Genomic DNA, 20,119 nt, shown 5'->3' with positions numbered 1-20,119 from the left:
ATCAAATTAAATGAGTTCTAAAAACCATTCATTCATTCATTTTCCAACCCGCTTAATCCGCTAACGCAGGTCGCGGGGTAGCCAGTGCCTATCCTGGCAGTCTCAGGGCGTGAGGCGGGGGACACTCCGGGCACGACGCCAGTGTACCGCGGAGCCACATAGAAACAAACAAACAACCATTCACACACACACACTCCTATGGTCAATTTGGGACCGGCCAATCAACCTGAAGCGCATGCTTTTGGAGGTGGGAGGAAGCCGGAGAACCCGGAGAGAACCCACGCAGACACGGGGAGAGCATGCGAACTCCGCACAGAGCGGGACTCGAACCCGGGTCCGCCGTGTTGTGAGGCAGCAGCGCTAACCACTGCGCCACCGTGCAAACATGTGTTTATATAAGTATACAGTTTTACAATAAACAGTGAATCAGGTGAGAAGTTAAAGTGCATTTGGCAATACAGTAGACTCACTGTGCATTTGTAAGGAGACCTGCTTTCAGAAAACTTCCAAGTTAGGAAAACTGTGGTCTTGGTGGCCCACCTGACCGTAAAGTTCTTTGGGACGTCTGTTGAGTGGACAGATGAAAGGAAAGAAAGAAAAAAGAAGACCATCAACAGTGTATTAGTGAATCGAACATGTTGAGAGTCCACAGAAAGTGAATCATGAAGAAAAAAATTGTTCCCCTGCAACGTTCCTCTGGGTTGGAGAGTGAGTGAAACAGTGAGCTGTGATTGGGCTGTGAGAAGGTTAACGCTATTGGTTAAGACAGACAGCACGTAAGACTCATGGACAACAAACCCATAGAGCACAAGGTGCATCCACTGACCAGCCCTTGTGGAATGCCAACCAGTCTCATCATGGCCTTGACACAAAATTACCACTTGAGCTATAAAAACTGGTCCATGTGCTCACTCTTGGTGCCAACTATTGCCAAGGCTCAACAGTCTGGGTTGGCACTGCCAACGGGCTGCCAGGTGGGCATAAAAACAGACCCAAAACATAGCATGCCAACAGTCTGCAGCAGTGCATCTGGGGGATGCTATGCCACAAGCTGTCCTGTTAAGGGATGGGGTGGGGTGTGGGAATTGGGAAAGAGAGGGGGTTAAGAAAGGAGGAATAGCTTAAAATGAATCCAAAACCAGAGATAAAGTAAAAAAACAAAACAAAATCAGCTTTCCTGTCATCTTAGTCTCAACACACTCTCGGAGTGACCAGGTTTGACTGAGGTCCTACCTTGTTTGAAAACTGGGAATGTGAGAATGCATTGGCTACGTGGGTGTGCTTGGCAAAGAGAGTTGGAAGGATGTCTGACACAGGTGACCAAACAGTACTTACCTTGAAAGTCTAGCTGCTCCCCTCCTCAAAATGACTGACTATAACTTACTGACTTAATTATTTACCTTGTTTTCTTTAGGGAGTATCCCATGGCAAAACAACAATTTACAGGACTCTTTTCTATTTCTTGAAGAGTGAAGAAGAAAGTTGAAGAAAGGGTGGAGGACTTTTCATTTTTGTGTTGTGTTGTTTTTAGCCAATTTCCAATCCCCTGCCAACCTGTCTGGGAAAGAAACAGACAAACCCTACCTGTTGGATCCAAGGCCACTGTCCGATACTGGATAGGTGGACTGTAGGGCCCTGGGCCTACACTGGTGTGTGCACGGATTTTCACATCATATGCTGAGTTCGGTTTAAGACTGTTGAGTATATAGCTGGACAGACTGGGGGGCAAGTGGAGCTCCCGTGGTGCTCCTCCTGTACCAGCCTCCTTGTAGGCCAAAGTGTACTCTGTGATAACCCCATTTCTTTCAGCCAGTACTGGTGGAGACCAGGACAGCTGCACTGAGCAGCATGTCACATTGGAGCCCTCATCAATTTGAGGATATCCCCCTGGAGTTTTCTCAGGGACACCGAGTTCCACCACAGCCTCTTCCCCGAAGCCTCCCCTGCTCTTGGCTGAGATTTTAAAGAGATATGTAGCCCCTCGGTGAATATTGACCACAGAGTACTGTCGTTCTTGTGGGGCAAATTCCAATATGGCCAAAGGAGAGACATCTTTCCGGCCAAACTGGAGCCGGTAACCCTGCAGGTCCATGCCATTTGTGAGGTCTGGAGGATCCCAGCGAACCACGGCTGATGAGTCTGAGTTCTGTGTCACTGACAGATAGGGTGGACCAGGCACTGTAAAGACAAGTAGGAAAAATCACATCATATAAAGTCTGAATTTTGCAGCATTATGAAAATGATATAGATTCTAAAGGTGACAGGCTTCAAAACACCACATGTAGATGTGACATATTTATGTATTTATTGAGAAAGCTATAGTTTAGCTACCATCAACCACCTGATAGCAGAAATTACATTTATAGTATTCAGCAAAATTTATGTGTATTCTATTATTAGAGGAATGGCCATGGTCTACCAAAAAATAAGAGTTAATTGTTTCAGTGACTATTGTAAAAATAAACACACCATAGAATCCACACATACTGTAATGATGAATTCCGGCCATCTATCAGGTTGCACCTTTTCAAATTACTTCAAGTTGTGTTGAACGGGAATGCAGAAGACTCTAACAGCCTCTAAATTCTTGATTAGTTACCCATTACCATTTCATGATGGATGCAACAGCCCATCAAAATAATTTCCATACTGCAAACCATCACTAAACTATCATCGAGCCAGTGTCATGTAAGAGTCAACTCAGTGTAAAGTGTAGTCCATGCTTGGGAGTCTAGATGCCAATGTTTAGAATGGCCCTGTTTCTTGCTCTTAAAATGGGGGGGGGGGGGGGGGTTATACACTACTTATATCAACTCTACTTTTAAGGCCCCATCTGTTTGATAGAGAAGCAGCAGTTATGGGAAGCCTTCAGCTCTCAAGATGCTGTCAAGGCGCTTTGAGAGATGAGTGTGGATGATTTTCAGTTGAGCCCCATCTCTCTGTAAATAGATTGCATCTTGACTCATCTATGTACCATCCTTCCCCAACACTACCTGCCATCTCTTATCTTCCTTTCTTAAAAATACTACATACTGGCAAGTACAAATGAGGCTTAAATTGCAGTCAGACACTGTCAGTGATATACAGTATTGCAAATACTTGATAAAAATAATAGCATGATTTATTTTCTTCTCATAATGTTTAGTGTGAAAAACCAGTGTGTCTAACCAAAATAAAAGAAATGGAAGACTGTCAGTTTATTTACTTCTTAAATGAATTTTGTCTACATGAGATTTTGATTTCTGATTCAAAAAGCGTACCAACTTGCTCGGCTTAAATTGTTTGGTGATGGAAGTCCCAACTTTTTCAGCAAAAAATAAAAAAAAGCTGATTAAGCTGAATAAAAATGATAAATTCTAGTTCAATGTGCGACATACATTTCATCATTATCTTAAGCAGCCAGAATTCAGCCAGCATCTTTTTTTAAATTGTTCCCAATATGGAGGAGACAGTGTATGCTCTGTGTATGCCTAAAGAAAAACTGCTGCACCCAGCATATTTTCCAAGACTGCTCTGCCTTTTTTATATTGCCTAATAAAGTACTTTGATTTAAAAAAAAAAAGGTTTCAGAATGACACTTCAGACATCACTGTGGCTCTCTCTCTCAGGCAGCCATTATAAACTAGATGACATTGAACTCATCACCTGACATCCTGGAAAGCAAAACAATTGAGGAGATGCTTGTGTTGGTCCTCGATTACAACAGCCACAAAAAAAACATACGGGGAGGACGTCAGCAAGACGCTGAATATTGCAGACAAATTACTTTTATTACTGTATACCACAAATTTGTTATTCTGTGTAGTCAAACCTAATGACAATAGATTTAAGTTTTAATTTTAAGATTTAAGACTGGTATACATTATCAAAGTCAAACCTCCAAGGTCAAAACCATCATGAAGATTTATACTTTCACATAAGAAAAAGAACAATTATAGTGAAAGATAGATTTGTTAATGTCTGTTTGTCTGTTGGTTTTATTTTGTACTGCTGTTTTACATCACCTTCGATGAAAAATGGCATTTGTTTTCCTCAGAAAGGTGTTCTTGAGTCTCTTATAATAAAATGTGTGCCTGATGTGTGTCCATCTGCTACCGTACACATTTCAACACAGTGGACTGTGTATGCATATGCATGCGTTTGTATCTGACATGTTAAAAGCCATGATTTGAAACCAGCTTCAGATCTTCCTCCATCATCATTCCACCTGCACACAGAGCTATTTGGCTTGTTGCCCATTATGGACTTAAAGTAATTTGGAGAAACTACCATTAGTCTGAGGCAAAAGTACTCTCCCTCAGTGGAATAGGATTATTGTGTGTCTGTGTGTATGCGGATATATATGGTATACAGTATATATTTCTGATCAGTCCTAAAGTACACATACAGAAAAACACACACACAAAGTAATCTACTCTGTGCAGTCTCCCTCCGCTCGTATTAGTCCTTTCCGTTTGCTAATGGTCTCCATTCTGAGGGCTGTTGCTACAGGAAGGCGGCGATTGGTGAGTGGATGGTGGCTAGTCAGCTGAGCCTTTGCCAGTAATGGAAAAGCGGGGGCACGGAGTGCTGGATGAGACAAATGCTCCTAATACTCACTCCTCGGATACATACCATATCTCAGCTTGGTGTCATTTAAAAGCACACAACGACTTCATATTCACCGCGAATCAAGGTAGTAAAATGTGAGATTTCTGTGATTCATTTCTTACCACCAAATGTATCCACTAAAGCCTTTGTGGTACTGATGCTGTTTCATTACTTGTACATTTAAAGGGTGGCCTATAGCACACAGGGGAGAAGGATCACAGGCCAGCAGATTGGTGTCTGGTATGTGGAGTATTGTGCTTGTGTGTGAGAGCTTTTGAATGTGTGTGTGTGTCTGTGTGTGTGTGTGTGTGTGTTTGTACATGAGAGATAGTGTGTATTTGTGTGTAGTGCTGGCGATGCTGGTGTGAGAGAACAAGGGCATAGTGAGGGGGTAAAAAATGAGTGAATGAGGGACGATGAAGGTGACTAGGGACAAGGAGCAATCTACTGCAAAGATGGTCCAACAGGGATATAGGGGGGGTGATTATGTGTGTGTGTGTGTGTGTGTGTGTGTGTGTGTGTGTGTGTGTGTGTGTGTGTGTGTGTGTGTGTGTGTGTGTGTGTGTGTGTGTACTTGAGTTATTCTGGAGGTTCTTGGATAACTTGATTGTTTCTCTCTTTCTCTCCATCCCCTCAACAATCTATCTTGCCCCCCCCCCCCATATCTCTACTTCTACCTGTACACACTGCCTAGACCACTCTTTCATTTCAAAACCTCCTTCACATCTCTCAACTCCACTGCCCCCATCTTCCACCCCACCTGTCTCTATGTCCAATTCAGGGTCAACTCTTGTACAATCCCTTGTCATTGGTCTTCCGGCACGTTTCCCATCATGCCACAGTATTAACATCCAGTTGTTGACACTCACTCAGCCTGATTGAGAAATGGCTGATTAGGTTTCCTTCTCATTTCCTCTTCTCTCATACACAAGTAATGCATCTTACACCCACACACACCCACACCCACACAAACACACACAGACCAAGATATATGTATGAACAAACATATTACCTGTGTAGTACTCTGCAAATTGAATGGTGAACACACATGTACACACACACACACACACACACACACACACACACACACACACACACACACACACACACACACACACACACACACACACACACACACACACACACACAGAGAGTGTTAATTCTTCTGCCCTGTGTTGGGTTGCTTAATAATAGAAAAAATCATTTCGAATGATTCTGACTGATTAACCTTTGGCTACTTGCCTGCCTATAGGGACTTGACAAGAAGAACATGTGGGGGGTAAGACACTTTTTTTTTAAATCTTAAAGGTTATGAAAAATCCATCATTCTCTCGTCGTTGGTTCCCTCTCCTTTTGTCTGCTTAATGAAGGAATGAAAAAACGTAGGATGTATGTAGAGTGGGGGTGGTAATTGGCTTAAGTAAATGCCAACTAACTTCACTTTTCAAGAAGCAAAAACCGGAACAAAAAAAGAAAAGGACTTGTAGTAATACTTCTGTAACTGTACATTACAACAGCTAGATTGATTTTTGTAAATATTTGCTTAATCTGAAATTTATGCTAATGAATATGCACATCTGGAAAAAAGTGGCAAACCAGTGGTAACAAAAGACTAGGAATGGTGTATCTAAAAACACCTGACTGGATCATTCCATAGGTGAAGAAGAAGAAGCTTTTATTGTCAGATACCAATACATAGTAAAATGTTGTGAAATTTGGTCTCTCATTCCTAAGAAGAAGTGGGTAGCCGTCATTGCGCACAGGGACTTGGGGTGAAGTGTCATACTTGTTTATTCCAGCTTTGGAATAAAGATTCCAGTTGTTTGACTGGCCTTCCTACAGTCAAGACTTATCGCTCATCCAAAATTTGTTGGACATTATAAACATAGTAAATCTTAAACAATGTGTTCTCTTTTCCATATGCACACTTGAGTGTCATTAGAACAAAAAGTGATTTAACAAAGTAATAAGTGACTTTATCTAAACTATATAAACATTTATTGTCAAGACGACTGTATACGACTACATTTATGTGAAATAAGAGAGAGAAGTCCTTGCAATAAGTTTTGGCATTTTTAAAAATGTTGCAACTTCGTAGGTATTGAGGCTGTAACAGCGGACAATACATTGTTTTTTGATTTCTAACAAGAATAAAAAAAGAAAAGAAGAAGACAGTTACTGACTCCTGAAATGGAAACTCATCCTGCAGATGGAATAACACTTTCATACACAAATGTTTTAATTATTTTTTATTAATCACGTCTCCCCTTTCGGACCCCTCAAAAAATTTAAACCAGCATGTAAAGAATGTTCCTGTCATGGCAGAATGCTGTTTATCTAAAACTGACAAAAATGTGTGTAGTTTTCTTGTTTACCTGTCCTACAAATCTTGAAATATTCTGTTAGACATTTTCTACCAGATTGGATAATCAGAGAGACTTTACATTATATGAATCAATTTTTTTTAAGTCACAAAAACATAGTATTTTCATGCTCCATTTTATGTTGTTATCAGGCATGCGTTTCCAAAAAACGAACAAGATCAGACATCATTGTTTCTGATGATAAGATGTGGATGTTTGAGAGAGAGAGAGAGAGAGAGAGAGAGGGAGAGAGGGAGAGAGGGAGAGAGGGAGAGAGAGAGAGAGAGAGAGAGAGAGAGAAAGAGAGAGAGAGAGTGAGATGTCTAGTGTGGTAGCCTCTGCCACCACTGTATGAATGCTTGCGTTCACAGGTGAATTTTTGCTTGTGTTGAAAAGAACTCTGAGCATTCAGACTACATACAGTAGATGCTATGTAAGTGCAGGTAGTCCTCCACACAAGAATACAATTGGGTCCGAGAGGTTGTTCATAAGATGAATTGTTTCTAAGTCATTACTTACTAAATTTCAATCTATAATCTTCTTTTGAGGACGTTTAAATGGCATTACTATCCTAAATACGGAAGTACTATTCCCTAAGACTTAGAAGAAACAAATACAGGATATAAAAACAACACATAATGAAATACAATACAGGTACAGGTTGTTTCGAGTTAAATTGTTGTCGTTGGTTTTCAAAAAAAAAAAAAAAGTACACATAAAAATAAAAATCAGGTTTATGGGATTTCACTCAAATTCATGTCTGTCTGCCATAAATATTGGACTCTTCAAATCACTCCAAAACTGTTAAAAGCCCATAATACCATGTTACTGTACAATATATATGAATTAAAATGTATATTGTCTCAAAATACAAACGTATTGTGATCCACGCGATTGCTGAGTTCAGATTACTTTAGAGTAAACTTTTCCTCCTCATGATTTAATCCTTGAGAAGAAGAAATAGAAAACATTTCATGTAACTCATAACCAGGTTTTAAGCACATCCAACAACAGCCAGAGTCAGAGTATATTGAGAATCTTATGTATGGTACTGTAGCATGTGATTTAGAGCAAAGGAAAAGGAGGGGGGATTACTGTTGGTGAAAGACAGTGTTACCAGAGAGATCTTCACCACTCTCACTATTCTCAATAGCCTTTGCTTAATCATCCATGATAAAGTAAAGTATCCAAGGTTCAAAGCCTGACGCTTTAAGATGCTCACAGATACAACAAACAACAAAATGGGGAGATGGGTATCGTAGATGCACAAACGTAGATGTGCTGCTCAGCAGGGGTGGGGGCAGTAAGGGGAGCTTCAGGACAATAGTTGCATTTGTTTGAATTTCCGAATGTTCGTAAGTTGAATGTTAATAAGATGAGGACAACGTGTACAGGCTAGTTATCTTTACCCCCTGTACATTTATCATACAGTTGTGTACATGTCCATCTCTGACACTGATTGGTACAAATGTTAGCACAAAGTGACATTCATTTTTGGAACATCTTAGTTCAGGGTATTACAGAGCCACAATGATTTCCATTCTCTAAAATAAGTGCATCGCACTCACATCCAATGTAACAGGTTTAGATTGTGCTCATGTTCACATCCAAACAAGCTCAAGCAGCCTAGTCAAACTTATGTGCGTACTGGTGGTAACAAGGCACTAAATTGAAGAAGACAAGACTTTGTAGTGTGCAGGCGTTAGCCTGTGGTATTTTATCCTTAAAGCTCAAACCAAAGAGCCAGCAGGGGTTTTCAAGCTGTCGAATCTCTGTCAAAAATCTTCAAACACCTCACATTACCTCTAAAAATCTGTGGATAATCTTCTGAACATGATCCAAATAATAAATACTGCTCTAAGAGAAGAAACCATCAACTAAAATAACGTTACGGTTCGGAGATCCAGATAAGGTTTGAAATTATTCCATCACCTAAATATTCTTGATAAAATTCAGCGGTTAAAAATTTAAAAAGTTGAAGGAAACTTTAAACATGACCTAATGCACCTAACTGAATGTGAAAATTTCTTGAATAGCATATGTTTGCTTATACTGATCCTCTAGACAGGCAAGGTTTCAAAGCAATGCAGTGTGCTATGATTTGAGTGTCTGTCAATAGATGAGGCAGTAGACTCGCAATAGCATCTTCATGAAAAGTATAAGGAAACCTTGAGCAAGGTATCATTCATCGTTACATGAATAAAGACATTGTACAATACTTTCGTATTGTAAATAAAAGCTACTAATAAATGATTCATCCATGTACCAACCTGCCCCTTTGGTCACCACCAGTTTAGGTTTACTTCGGGCACCATCCCCCTTAGTGGTGTATGCAGCCACTGTGATGGAGTAAGTGGTGTCTGGCTTGAGTCCTCCAATGATCATTTCCTAAAGGAGACAGAGAAGAAACATGAAAAAGGACATTTTATTCTTGAATTTTTGATGATGTGACCCCCTCCCATGCAGCTCAAACCGCTTGAATGTTAATCTTAGTGAATCGTCTCCTGGTCATCTTTATGGCGTTTCATAAGGCATGCATTAAATGTAACACCCCCCCCCCCCATGTAATGGAAGACCATTCTATTAAGTATATCCTGAGAGTTGCCAAGATTTAGGGGGGACATTACGCATGTAAATGGAAAATAGCCTCTCTTATTCCTTTAGCAGGATTACAATCAACAACTTAACTTGATGATAAATGCATGCTGAATACATCCTGTCCACTCACTGGCATTTTTTTACCATGGCTATTTAGTTTCCTTGAGTCCTCTTCAAAGAGAGGCTTCCGATCAATTCTAATGAATCTTTCAGAGGAGCAGGTTTGAACGAATTCAGAATGAGGTTTTTAACAGGCTGGTTGGCAGAGGGATGGGAGAGGTCAATAAAGGTAAATGAGCTATAAGCACTATCTTGCACTTGAGATGGTGTTCACGTAATGCAGATGGACTGGGGTTTCAACTGTGGCTTCAAATGAGGGAAGAATTTGTACTATTTATTGGACAAAAAAAAATCTGTATTTGAAAGGCCAGCAAAGATGTGATGAAGATTTTATTTAAAAAACAAAAAAACCTGCAAATACAGTGATTTTAAAGACCAAGACAGAAAATCGCTATGATTTAAAAATCATGCATATAATTAAAAAAAAACACACAGCAAAAGAACAACCCAAAAAAAATTGTTTTTTAAATATGGCATGACACAAGCAGCTTTAGCATTCCAGGCACGAGCTACAATGGATATTGCATCAGTCACCATTTTGTGGAAGCTACCAGGAAATAGACATTTAGTATTTTTTTTCTCAGTTGCATACAGATGTGCTCTTGAAGCTGCCTGGTTGGCGGCTAAGGTGAAACCATCTGATCCATTTTGATATTTAAGCTAACTGACAAATATTGTAGGAGTTGCATAAAACCTTGAGTCCACCACAGGTTGGTGCAATACCCGCTGTTTACACTGTTTCAGATACACAAGCACTCAAGCAGAATTTCATACTCACATAATCAGCTGTATCGTCCGTTTCCCACTAACCCCCCCCGCCAAAGACGAGAGTGCAGGAAAAAAAGTAACATTTTGCAAAAGAAGAGAAAGAAAAAGGAAGGGAAGAAATAGGGTTGTGAGAGATAAAGGCATTAATGGTGCAGAAGTAGAGAGTCAGAAATAGGTCACTGGTTTTGTGAGGTCAGCGGAGACAGAAGCTGTTTGAAGTCTGGCCTCGGAGCAACTGAAACCAGGCTGGCCTTGAGCTCTTTAAACAATGTAACCACACCTAACAGCAACCTACGTCACTGCTAAATCATGCCGAGCTGTGGATGATGATATGTAGCATTATAAGGTTAAAATTTGAATAAAATAAATATTTTAGCCTGGCATTCCTTGCTGACTAGTGGTTGCATACTTTTCTTGGACTGGATAACTGGATTTGTGGGTCAGTTTAATTAAAAAAATGCTAATAGGATGCTCATGACATTTTGCCTGAAAGGACATGGGAAAAAAATAAGTATTTGATTCATTTCATCCCAAATTTTAGAATTGCAAACAGCTATTCTTTTGTGTGTTGTTTACCCCATTGCTTCAAGGGTATAATTTCCATTTGGATGATTGCTACTGTGTACAAAAGTCTTGTTTTGGCAGGATTCCTCGAATATTGTGTTGACAACAGTTTTGTAAAAGCAAAAAGAGAAAAAAGGCCATTATACAAGATTCCTTTACAATTCAAGCTGTCAGTATAGGCTGATTTTTGGGAAATGTTTTCACGCCAATCTTACTTTTTCCCTCCAGGCACAAAATAGTATAATCAGCATTTTCTTTCAGTCTTCACATTTGATAGAAACACACATTCACACATTTCATGCCAGATGTTGCCATAAAGAAGCGGTCTAGACATTCCTAATAAAAGCCATAGAGGCAGAGGAAGGAGGACAAGATAACTGAAGCTTTGATTACAGTTTATCTTTAGGGAAAAAGAAAATTACAGCAATATGAAAAAAAAAAACAAGACAAAAATGCACCCACATCGCCTCCCATACGCAGTGAGTGCAAAGTAAACAAGCTGTGAGAAATAAAAGGGTCCATTGAAGTTTTAATCATTGCACCAGTGCAACAACGTTACTCAATTGTTGAAGTGTCTTTGTAACACATCAAAAACTAAATAAGATAAGATATACTTTACTGATACCAAACTGGGAAATTTAAAATAAATAAAGAATAGACCTGGAGTGTACTTGGTGGAAAAAACCCTACACAACCCAACCCAAAGTAAACTATGAGAGGTTCATACCTGGGCATCAGCCAACATGACATCCTTGATCAGGGGCAAACCCCTTGACTCGCCATTTTCCACACGCACATAGTGAACCTGGTAGCCACGGATCTGACCATTTTGCCTGCCTGGAATGAGTGAGCGCCACATCACCTTTAGTGCTGTGGAGTTAAGCACTTCCACCTCCACTCGCCTTGGAGGAGCCCCGGGAACTGCGGACAATGATATGACAACTGAAATCAGAAATGTTTCCATACGTGTATTGTTAAAAACCTGTGAATGAGATACCAATATTTTTAAAATATCAGTGGCAAAGCGAAAGTGGTTCTAATTCTAAAAGCACAATAGGCATTATCTCAATACAAATTGCACCGTATTCTTTGTGCTGTTTAAAGCATCAATTCTGGATGATAGATACATAAACTGTGTCATGATTGATGATAATCGTAACTCACAATGAAGATATTTAAAAACTACATGTGTTTGCAGTGCCTTATTCTCTAAAATGAACAGTCATGAACATTTGTCAATAATGGCTGCCATTACTGGGGAGCTTTCACTTATCCTGACAGACCTTTATGAATGGCCTCGCCTCCAGGCCTCCAGGTATGCTGCTGGCCCTTTCTTAGATAGCTGTGCCATTAATGGAACTACTTCGCATAAACTGCTTCCGTTTGCTCTTCTACAAACCCTTCAAGTACACCTTTTACACGCTATTGTATATCACAATCCCATTCCCCCTATCTTCTCCAACATTATACGTAATTCCTGATCTTCTTCTAAAGGTATGTTAAAAAATGTAAGCTTGCAGTTCTTGTACATCAGTATCAGGAAAATGTTTCAAATATTGTGGTAATGAATGTGAAAAAGAGCCAATGTGAGGCATCCCTCACTGATTCAGATATGCTGTGAAAGAGAAACAACTCTACTAGCTCTACATTAGTTTGTGTGTTTTGTTGTAACTGGATTTGGTGTCATTTATTTTCTGCAGCAGAAACTTAATGTGTTGTGATTGTTTTGTTCTTGACAGGATGCGAGGTTTCTGTTTGCATCTGGGCTTTTCTTTATATTTCAAGTACAATGTAGTAATGTGTAGTTATGTACAGTTTGGAATATCTGTTCATGTATCTACCACAATCATTTATCTGCATCCAGAGAAAGTCAATTGGATACACTCAGTCTGGTTCAATAATAATTGTTCGAACATGACACAAACTCATGTCAAGAGTGCTCAAAGTATTTTTTTGTTTTAATTGAGGCTAGGTTCATGTGCCATGTTCCCCAGCACCAGAGGGTAAATACTGAAGACGTGGAAGATGGTAATTATTTTTCCTCAACAAGATTCAAATAGTGGGACCGACTGCTGCCACTTCAGATACTGGAAACACAGCGCCTTGTGGTGTACGGCACTCTGAATACTAACAGAGCTGAGCTGAGCAACGGAATACTGTTAAAAGGCAACAGGCAGAGGTGGTACATGGGATGTGGTTGCTATTGTAAATGACATTTTGTTAGTACAATTTCAAACTACAAATACGTTTTCCATGTCCCTTTTAAATGGCGGACACAACAACATGTGGTTTGAGTGAGAAGTTGGTGTGATTCTTATTAAAACATGATTTTCCAATATTTTAAAAATGAGGTTGTGACCTTAAAAACAAATAAGAACCAAAAAAGACATGTATAAATATTTCCACTTCTATGGGATGCACCAAACCCCCCGAAAAAGGAAATTGTCCATACATTTTGTTTCGATTCTAGGAATTCATTTACCGTCTTCATCAGTGCGACATGTCAGGGGCTCGCTCTCGGGGCCTGACCCAATTACAGTGAAGGCAGACACGGTGATGCGGTACTGGGTCCACTTCTCCAAGCGCTGGAGCACCGTTTGCTCCTCAGGCGCAAGGATTTTGGGCTCCTCCATGGGATCGTCATCATCATTGGCCCCTTCTGACTGGCCTACCACATGGTAGTGCACCCTATACCCCACCAGGACACCGTTCTGACTCTCCAAAGGTGGGGGGTGCCAACTTACCAGCAGGGTAGTGGAGCTGGTGCTGCTGCACTTAATGTCTTGAGGGGGGGCTGAGGGCTCTAGTAAGTTGGAAAGGACAGGAAGGAAGGAGGTCGAAGATGAGGAGGATGGGGAAGGGGGGGAAGGGGTGAAAAACAAAAAAAATAAAAAAGATGGGAGAGATAAAAAATGATAAAAAGGACAAAAAACTAACAACAATTCAAATGAAAATTGCAAAAACAAAGATGGAGACAAAATACGCTTGGAACGAAAATAAAACCATCAAGCTAATGTCAACACAGGAGGTATAAATGGATAGTGGCAAATGTTTATGTAATAATGAATCAAGATGGTTTTTCTTTTGAAATATCTAGCCACAAGAGTTGGACATGGAGACTGGGGGAAGAGTTTCATTATTCAGAGGAATCAACCGCCCTTAGCTGTTTAATTTTTACATCAGTGTAGTTTGACTGTAGTTTGATCAAAGTAAAGAATCTGCTTTAAATCTGGCGACTGCTTTCATATCTGGCAACTATTATCAACTTTCTAACATCCAAAAAAACATGATTGAACTATCTATTCAAATGCTTTTTAAAAGCCAAAGCCGCATAGGCTAAGCTTTTTTCCTCCCTTTGACGTACAGTATGTGCTAACAGGAGGGAGTGTAATCTGTTGTTTTTTTAAAAATTTTGTAACAGTTTAAGTTTTTTTTTAACATGGTTATTTGTGTCTTTACTGTTATTCCAAAAACATTTAAATCTTAGATACCTGTGAACTTTCGAAATTAATCTCAGTGCCTATTGCTTCCAATCCGAGTCAAGCCATAACAGCTCGCACTCGTCCAAAGAGTGTGCTGCTCGAGGGCTAGTAAAATGTTTTACTCCCCATGTAGAGTTTGGTATTATATGGATTAAAGTATATGCATGGATATATTTCCATCCTCCACAAGGGTTTTGTAATAAAATATATTCCTTCCATGTTGAGGTGAAAAATCTAGTTCATTATTACATTATTGCCTGTTATGCAATTACAGAACAGCACAGTAATCAAAAACAAATTGAAATACCGCCAAAAAGGCATTCCTGCACAGCAACTTAGGAAAATGAGAAACCATTAAATAAGAAAGCAGGATAATCTCATTCCAAACCAAGGCATAATGAATAAATTATGAACTGAACAAGGGTATTGGTAAATTAATTTCCAGGTGTACCACAATAACAGTAACGTTCAAAATGACGTGGAAAAACATGGAAAAAAAAACTTACGGAAAATAAAAACATGTATTTTTGAAGAAAACAAAAGCATGTCAACTAAAATAAATCACAACCGTTGTTTCCATCATACGTACCTGACTCCCATAATTACTAAATCTTAAAGACTTTCTTACCACCAGCACCTGACTGTAGAGGGTTTACTCTATAGTCAGTGAACTACAACACTTCCCCTCCCAGAGAATGTGACAGAAAAACACCTATCCCTGCAATATAAATAGTCAATGAAACCTTTTGGACCATTTGGACTTAATGATATTTGGCTTGGGACATATTTTGGATTTATTGGGAGGGGGAGAGTTGGTTCTGTGCTGTAATCATGTCTGTTCAGTACTCATGTATCTTTAGGCCAGAGAGTCCACAAGACTGTGAGAGGAGAAGCAATGGGGGAAACATTCAATCTCAAGATATTCTGTTCTTCTGCTCTTCTACACAAACATCCATCTTGTTAACAATTAATTAATATGAATCCCATTTCATAGCCAAGTGAATAAGTACCTTTGTGAAACTGAGATTTCATTTTGAAAATGTTAAGACACAAAATTAGAAGATGAAAAGCTTGCATTGCTGAATTTATAAAAGTTTAACAGTGTTATGACTGCAGTGTCATTTTGGGCAGAAGAGCTTAAAAAAATAAAATAAAAATGGGTTTTAACTATCAGAAAGACCTTCTCCCAGTAAAGAATGTTCCATCACACACACATAGCACAGGACCTCAGCCACAATTCCCAAACCCTTCTCTGTGTCCAATGGGCTTATTTACTTACGGTCTTACTGGATTTTGAGCCTTTCAGCTTCTTTGCTCCGTTCATATTGTGTTTGCAAACTCTCCACGTCAGGAATGATTGCTCAGTTTTCAATCTTTGTGGTGTGGAAAAGGCTGTGAATCTGACAGAGCCAGGCTATCACAGTGCACAGGCAACCCCAAGCCTGATAAAGGATTAAGAGTGGCTGAGGCACAGCTTTAATAAAGTGCATATCCCATGAAGGCCACTGGTAGCATTATAGATAGTAGAATTATACAAACACAAAAGAAGAAACTCAGTTCATGCTTTACTTGAGGCCCTTTTGAAGTTTCCTTGAAAGAGTTTCCTAAATGCTACTTGACAAATAATTAGTCATGTCTGCATTCACATACTTCTTGTTGACTCATAATTCTGTTGTGATATGATGAAAAGCTTTATGTATTAAGTCTGCAATGGCAAGTAGTGTTGGTAGACTTAATCATTATGACAACCTTCATATTGAATTTGTTTTAAGTGCAACATTTTCAGTATAAATAAATTCCGCACATTGATGTGAAGAGTTCACATAGGCCGTTACTAGATGTTTGGTGTCAACTCTTCACATGTCACAGACTGCCAATGCCTTTGCTATCAGAGTAAAAGCACATGTCTGCTCTTGAACTGTATTTTCATCACAAGCCTCAGATGACAGGATTTTCATATTTGTAGATCATTATGAAATTAATCTCCCAATGCCAAATGGCCCTGCTCACAAAAATATTCCAATATATCTAAAAAGCTCCCGCAATTACACTAAGTGTGGGGGCTAAACTGCTTGTTTGGCTAAATACAGAGGATTTAGAATCTGCCACTTTAATTTGAGAGATAGCACTTGAGTGGCTACTGGCAGGTTTGAGGTATAATCTAAATGTGTAACAAAGCCTGACAATCCAGGGGCCTGGCTTATAGCTCATCGCAAAGCATGAAATTAATTCTGACGCTATGAAATGGGATTCTTATCTGCTACTCTGGGACCCTGCAGTCCCCTCACACCCACTCCCAGGGTCCATCTTAGGCCTTGTCAGGATGCCTGCAAATTGGAAACAGCTAGAGGAATGCTGGGAGACTCCTCCACTCTCAGGTTGTGAACACTCGTTGGCTATTTCTGAAGAGTCTCACAGAAATGGACTTTCAACCTGGTCTGACTCTGGCAACATACACCAAGAGGCCTTGCTTCTGAATGGGGGCTACTGTTTTCAGTAATATCTCATATATTTATTTTAACTAATATTAATAAAGATATGCCAATGATTAATTTTGTTGCAAACAAAGACTGCGATTAAAGAATTTTCTTTTTTTTTTGTACACAAGTTTTTCTACAGTAGTCGCCATGACAAAACCTCTGGTAACGCTGCTTGAACTGACCCCAAAGTTCAACAATCTGTAAAACATTTTTTTAACCACAGGTAATGGACAACAAAGCAAACAAGAAAATCATGTTGTCTCTCTTTGTATTTAGTGGATAAGGGTTTCAGCTTGCCAGACAATGATCTGGGTTCAATATAAAAAGATCTGACAGAGAAGTGTGATAAAAAATTAGATTGTTGTTGTTGGCTGTCTTGTCCAGATGAAACTGAATACAAAAATGCAAAGGGAATTGTTCCCAAAGTTGTGACATTTTATTGCTAGTCTAAATTTTGTGTTCTTCTAGAAGGTTGACAATTTTTACTATCAACGTTAAGCTGCACTCTGAAAGTATACTTAATACTGGTAATGAATGCCAGATCATTCGTGCTGCAGACACAACAGGTCAACACTTTATTGTGTCATGCATAAAGAGAATTTATTCTCTTTCCATCAAAAATATTATGTGAAATCATGGCAGACTGAATCCTGAAACCACTCATGCACTTACCTTTAATAATCCAAACGTCAAGTTATTAATTATGTTGTGTTGCAGGAGTGTTTTGCTTAGTTTGACTTTGTATTTTTTCTGCATTGAGCAATGAGAGACCAATGGGTGTATCTCACACTTGCTTGAGGATCAATGATAAATGTATAAAAAAATGCACTTGCTACCGCAGTTGGTATCAACGAGGGCTGGGGTATAATCATAAAGAAAGGATAGATACGTTTAAGACTGATGACCAAAACTGTGATTGACAGTTATAGAATATGGGAAAGACTATTTACAATGTTGACAACTGCTTCAAACACAACTTAGCACGTATATGCAGCACAGAGATATCATAGGTCTGTGGAGGGCAGGGAGATATTAACAACTAACACTTATACTTTTTATCCACTGTAATTTTATGGATGAGGCACTTGAAAGGAAGAGTCCCTTGTCTCAAGCAGAAACTTGAGAAAAGCCATCAGCTAGACTTACCCTGTGTTTAGACAGCATCCGTCAGCATCACGCTCTTGTGATGACAGTGTTCACTCGACACTGACGCATCTGTCAATACTGGTTTTGCATTGTCCACAAATTTCAAAGCATCAGCAGCAAAGGAGAAGCTAAGCTGTCTGTGAAGTGTGCAGTTTTCCCTCAACACATCTAAGTGTTCTTGGTCTACCTTCCATCAGTACCTATGCATATGACTGTTTTACTAAATTAATGTGTAATCACTAGGATGACAAGCCTGCATGGATCTGGTGCAGACAGGTTCATAGATTAAAATTAGAGCGAATTATTTAGACACAGGTTATTCTCAACCATATCTGCTTGATAAGCATGGGTATTATGACACTGATGTTTGTATGTACTGCTCTGTCCTGGAGTGCCTGTGACTGTGGTAGAACTCAACAGAAAAAAAGAAAAGAAAATAGCAGCAAGCTACTGTTTGAAGTCGTGTCAAACCAATGTTCTTTTGGATAATTAGAAAGTAATAGAATTTATTAAATAAAAAAGAGAACTCTAATCTTTAAAAAAAAAAACACTTCACAGAAAAGAAAGAGCACACAAAGTGAACAAGGAGATGTTAAGCCATTCCAGGGAGAGCTTTTGTTCCACTACAAAGCGGAACAAGCGGCAAAGAGAAAAACACAGCTGGAATAACGTGACAAAAGAGGAGTGTATTCAATCCCTTTAGCAGTGTATTAGACAAGAAAAAAATGTAAACACAGAGGTAAGGAAATATCAAGGTGAAAATGTGCACAGAAACATGACAGACACCAAGACTGAAATGGGGCTGAATGAACATTGAGCATTTCCATGCCTGGACTGATTTAAGATCAACAATGCAGTGATAAACTCTCAGCAGCACCCCTGGTGGATAGGAGTGAATGTTGCATGCAACTGGTGCTCTCCTCAGTGACTGCAGTGTCCGTGCAGCTCTGTCTGCTGCCAAGCAGTAACAAAAACAACTGTGAATAAGTTGTTCCAAAGCCCCCACAGTCCAGATGTGGGGGTACAGCCAGCACATTGCACTGGTAGAAACAGAAAATGTGTTAAAAGTCTACTCCTACTGCCATGGCTCTCGTATGTCCCAGTAAAAGTCATCTGGATTCATTCTCACAGAATCTTAGAAAGCAGAGACAGTTTTTTTTTTTTTTTAAATGAATTAAACATGGCCATTGTCATTTCCATGATCCTCCTAAGGTCAGATACACTTTCCAGTTTCATAATATAATCACTATTAATCTCTTATTTCGCACCTTTTGTTTGATTCTTGCATGGATTATATATAATTTTACAACTCACACTACTGAGGACTATCATAGCCCTCCTGTTATTTTTAGCTGGTTTGTATAAAAACGTCTGTTCCTGCCATATGAGTTTTATCATTGGGTAATTGATATACCAATAAATTCAGGAGGTAGCAGTTTTCATGACTACTAATAGGGATTTTCTTTGATGACTTGACTCAAAACTAAATAAATACAGTTCATATGAGAGCCTTGGTGGTCAGAGAGGGGGACTGACATTTTTTGTGTCTCTGTCAGATGGGAGAAAATGCACTTGCTGTCAAACAATGGAAAACAAATATGGACAAATAAAAAGAAATAAAGTAATAAGCTATATACATGAGCTAGAAATATTTCAGTGTTGGTACACTGATACATATTTGGCACCAGAGTCACATTATAAAAAATTAAGGCAATTAAAGTTCATTTTAACAAAATTAATTAATATTAATTCTCCATAAAACAAACTGTTAATAGCACATACCCCTTAACAGAAAGTAATACACCACAACTTATGCTAAGGTTGATTAAATCAAGATGAAAAAAAAAGAACCGTGCCAAATTTTTGAAAGAACTCAGCAATACACCACACAAGTCAGTTTTATGGTTTTTTTTTGTTTTAATACTTAATTCTTCATTCTGAATCAGTTTTGATGGTTGATTAAAAAGATTAATAGACACAGATGACAGAAAAAAGTTTTGAAATTCCA

At 39.2% G+C, this 20,119-nt stretch overlaps 1 protein-coding gene across 3 annotated transcripts in view; it reads right to left on the bottom strand.

Moving 5' to 3' along the window:
- ptprsa (protein tyrosine phosphatase receptor type Sa) overlaps positions 1–20,119 on the bottom strand; it is a 236,302-nt gene that overhangs the window by 42,391 nt on the left and 173,792 nt on the right. For 2 of the 3 annotated variants that reach the window (XM_068320339.1, XM_068320340.1), the window contains exons 12-17: positions 13,486–13,806; positions 11,731–11,924; positions 10,450–10,476; positions 9,224–9,341; positions 1,585–2,178; positions 471–565 (exon numbers count right to left, since the gene is read on the bottom strand). In XM_068320339.1, coding sequence (XP_068176440.1) covers positions 471–565; positions 1,585–2,178; positions 9,224–9,341; positions 10,450–10,476; positions 11,731–11,924; positions 13,486–13,806 — 1,349 coding nt within the window. The remainder of the gene's footprint in view (positions 1–470; positions 566–1,584; positions 2,179–9,223; positions 9,342–10,449; positions 10,477–11,730; positions 11,925–13,485; positions 13,807–20,119) is intronic. The other variant, XM_068320341.1, reaches the window with a different exon arrangement.

Source organism: Antennarius striatus, chromosome 7 (genome assembly GCF_040054535.1).
Source record: "Antennarius striatus isolate MH-2024 chromosome 7, ASM4005453v1, whole genome shotgun sequence".
Classification (NCBI taxonomy): Eukaryota; Metazoa; Chordata; class Actinopteri; order Lophiiformes; family Antennariidae; genus Antennarius; species Antennarius striatus.
This window is presented reverse-complemented; position numbering and strand designations above follow the sequence as displayed.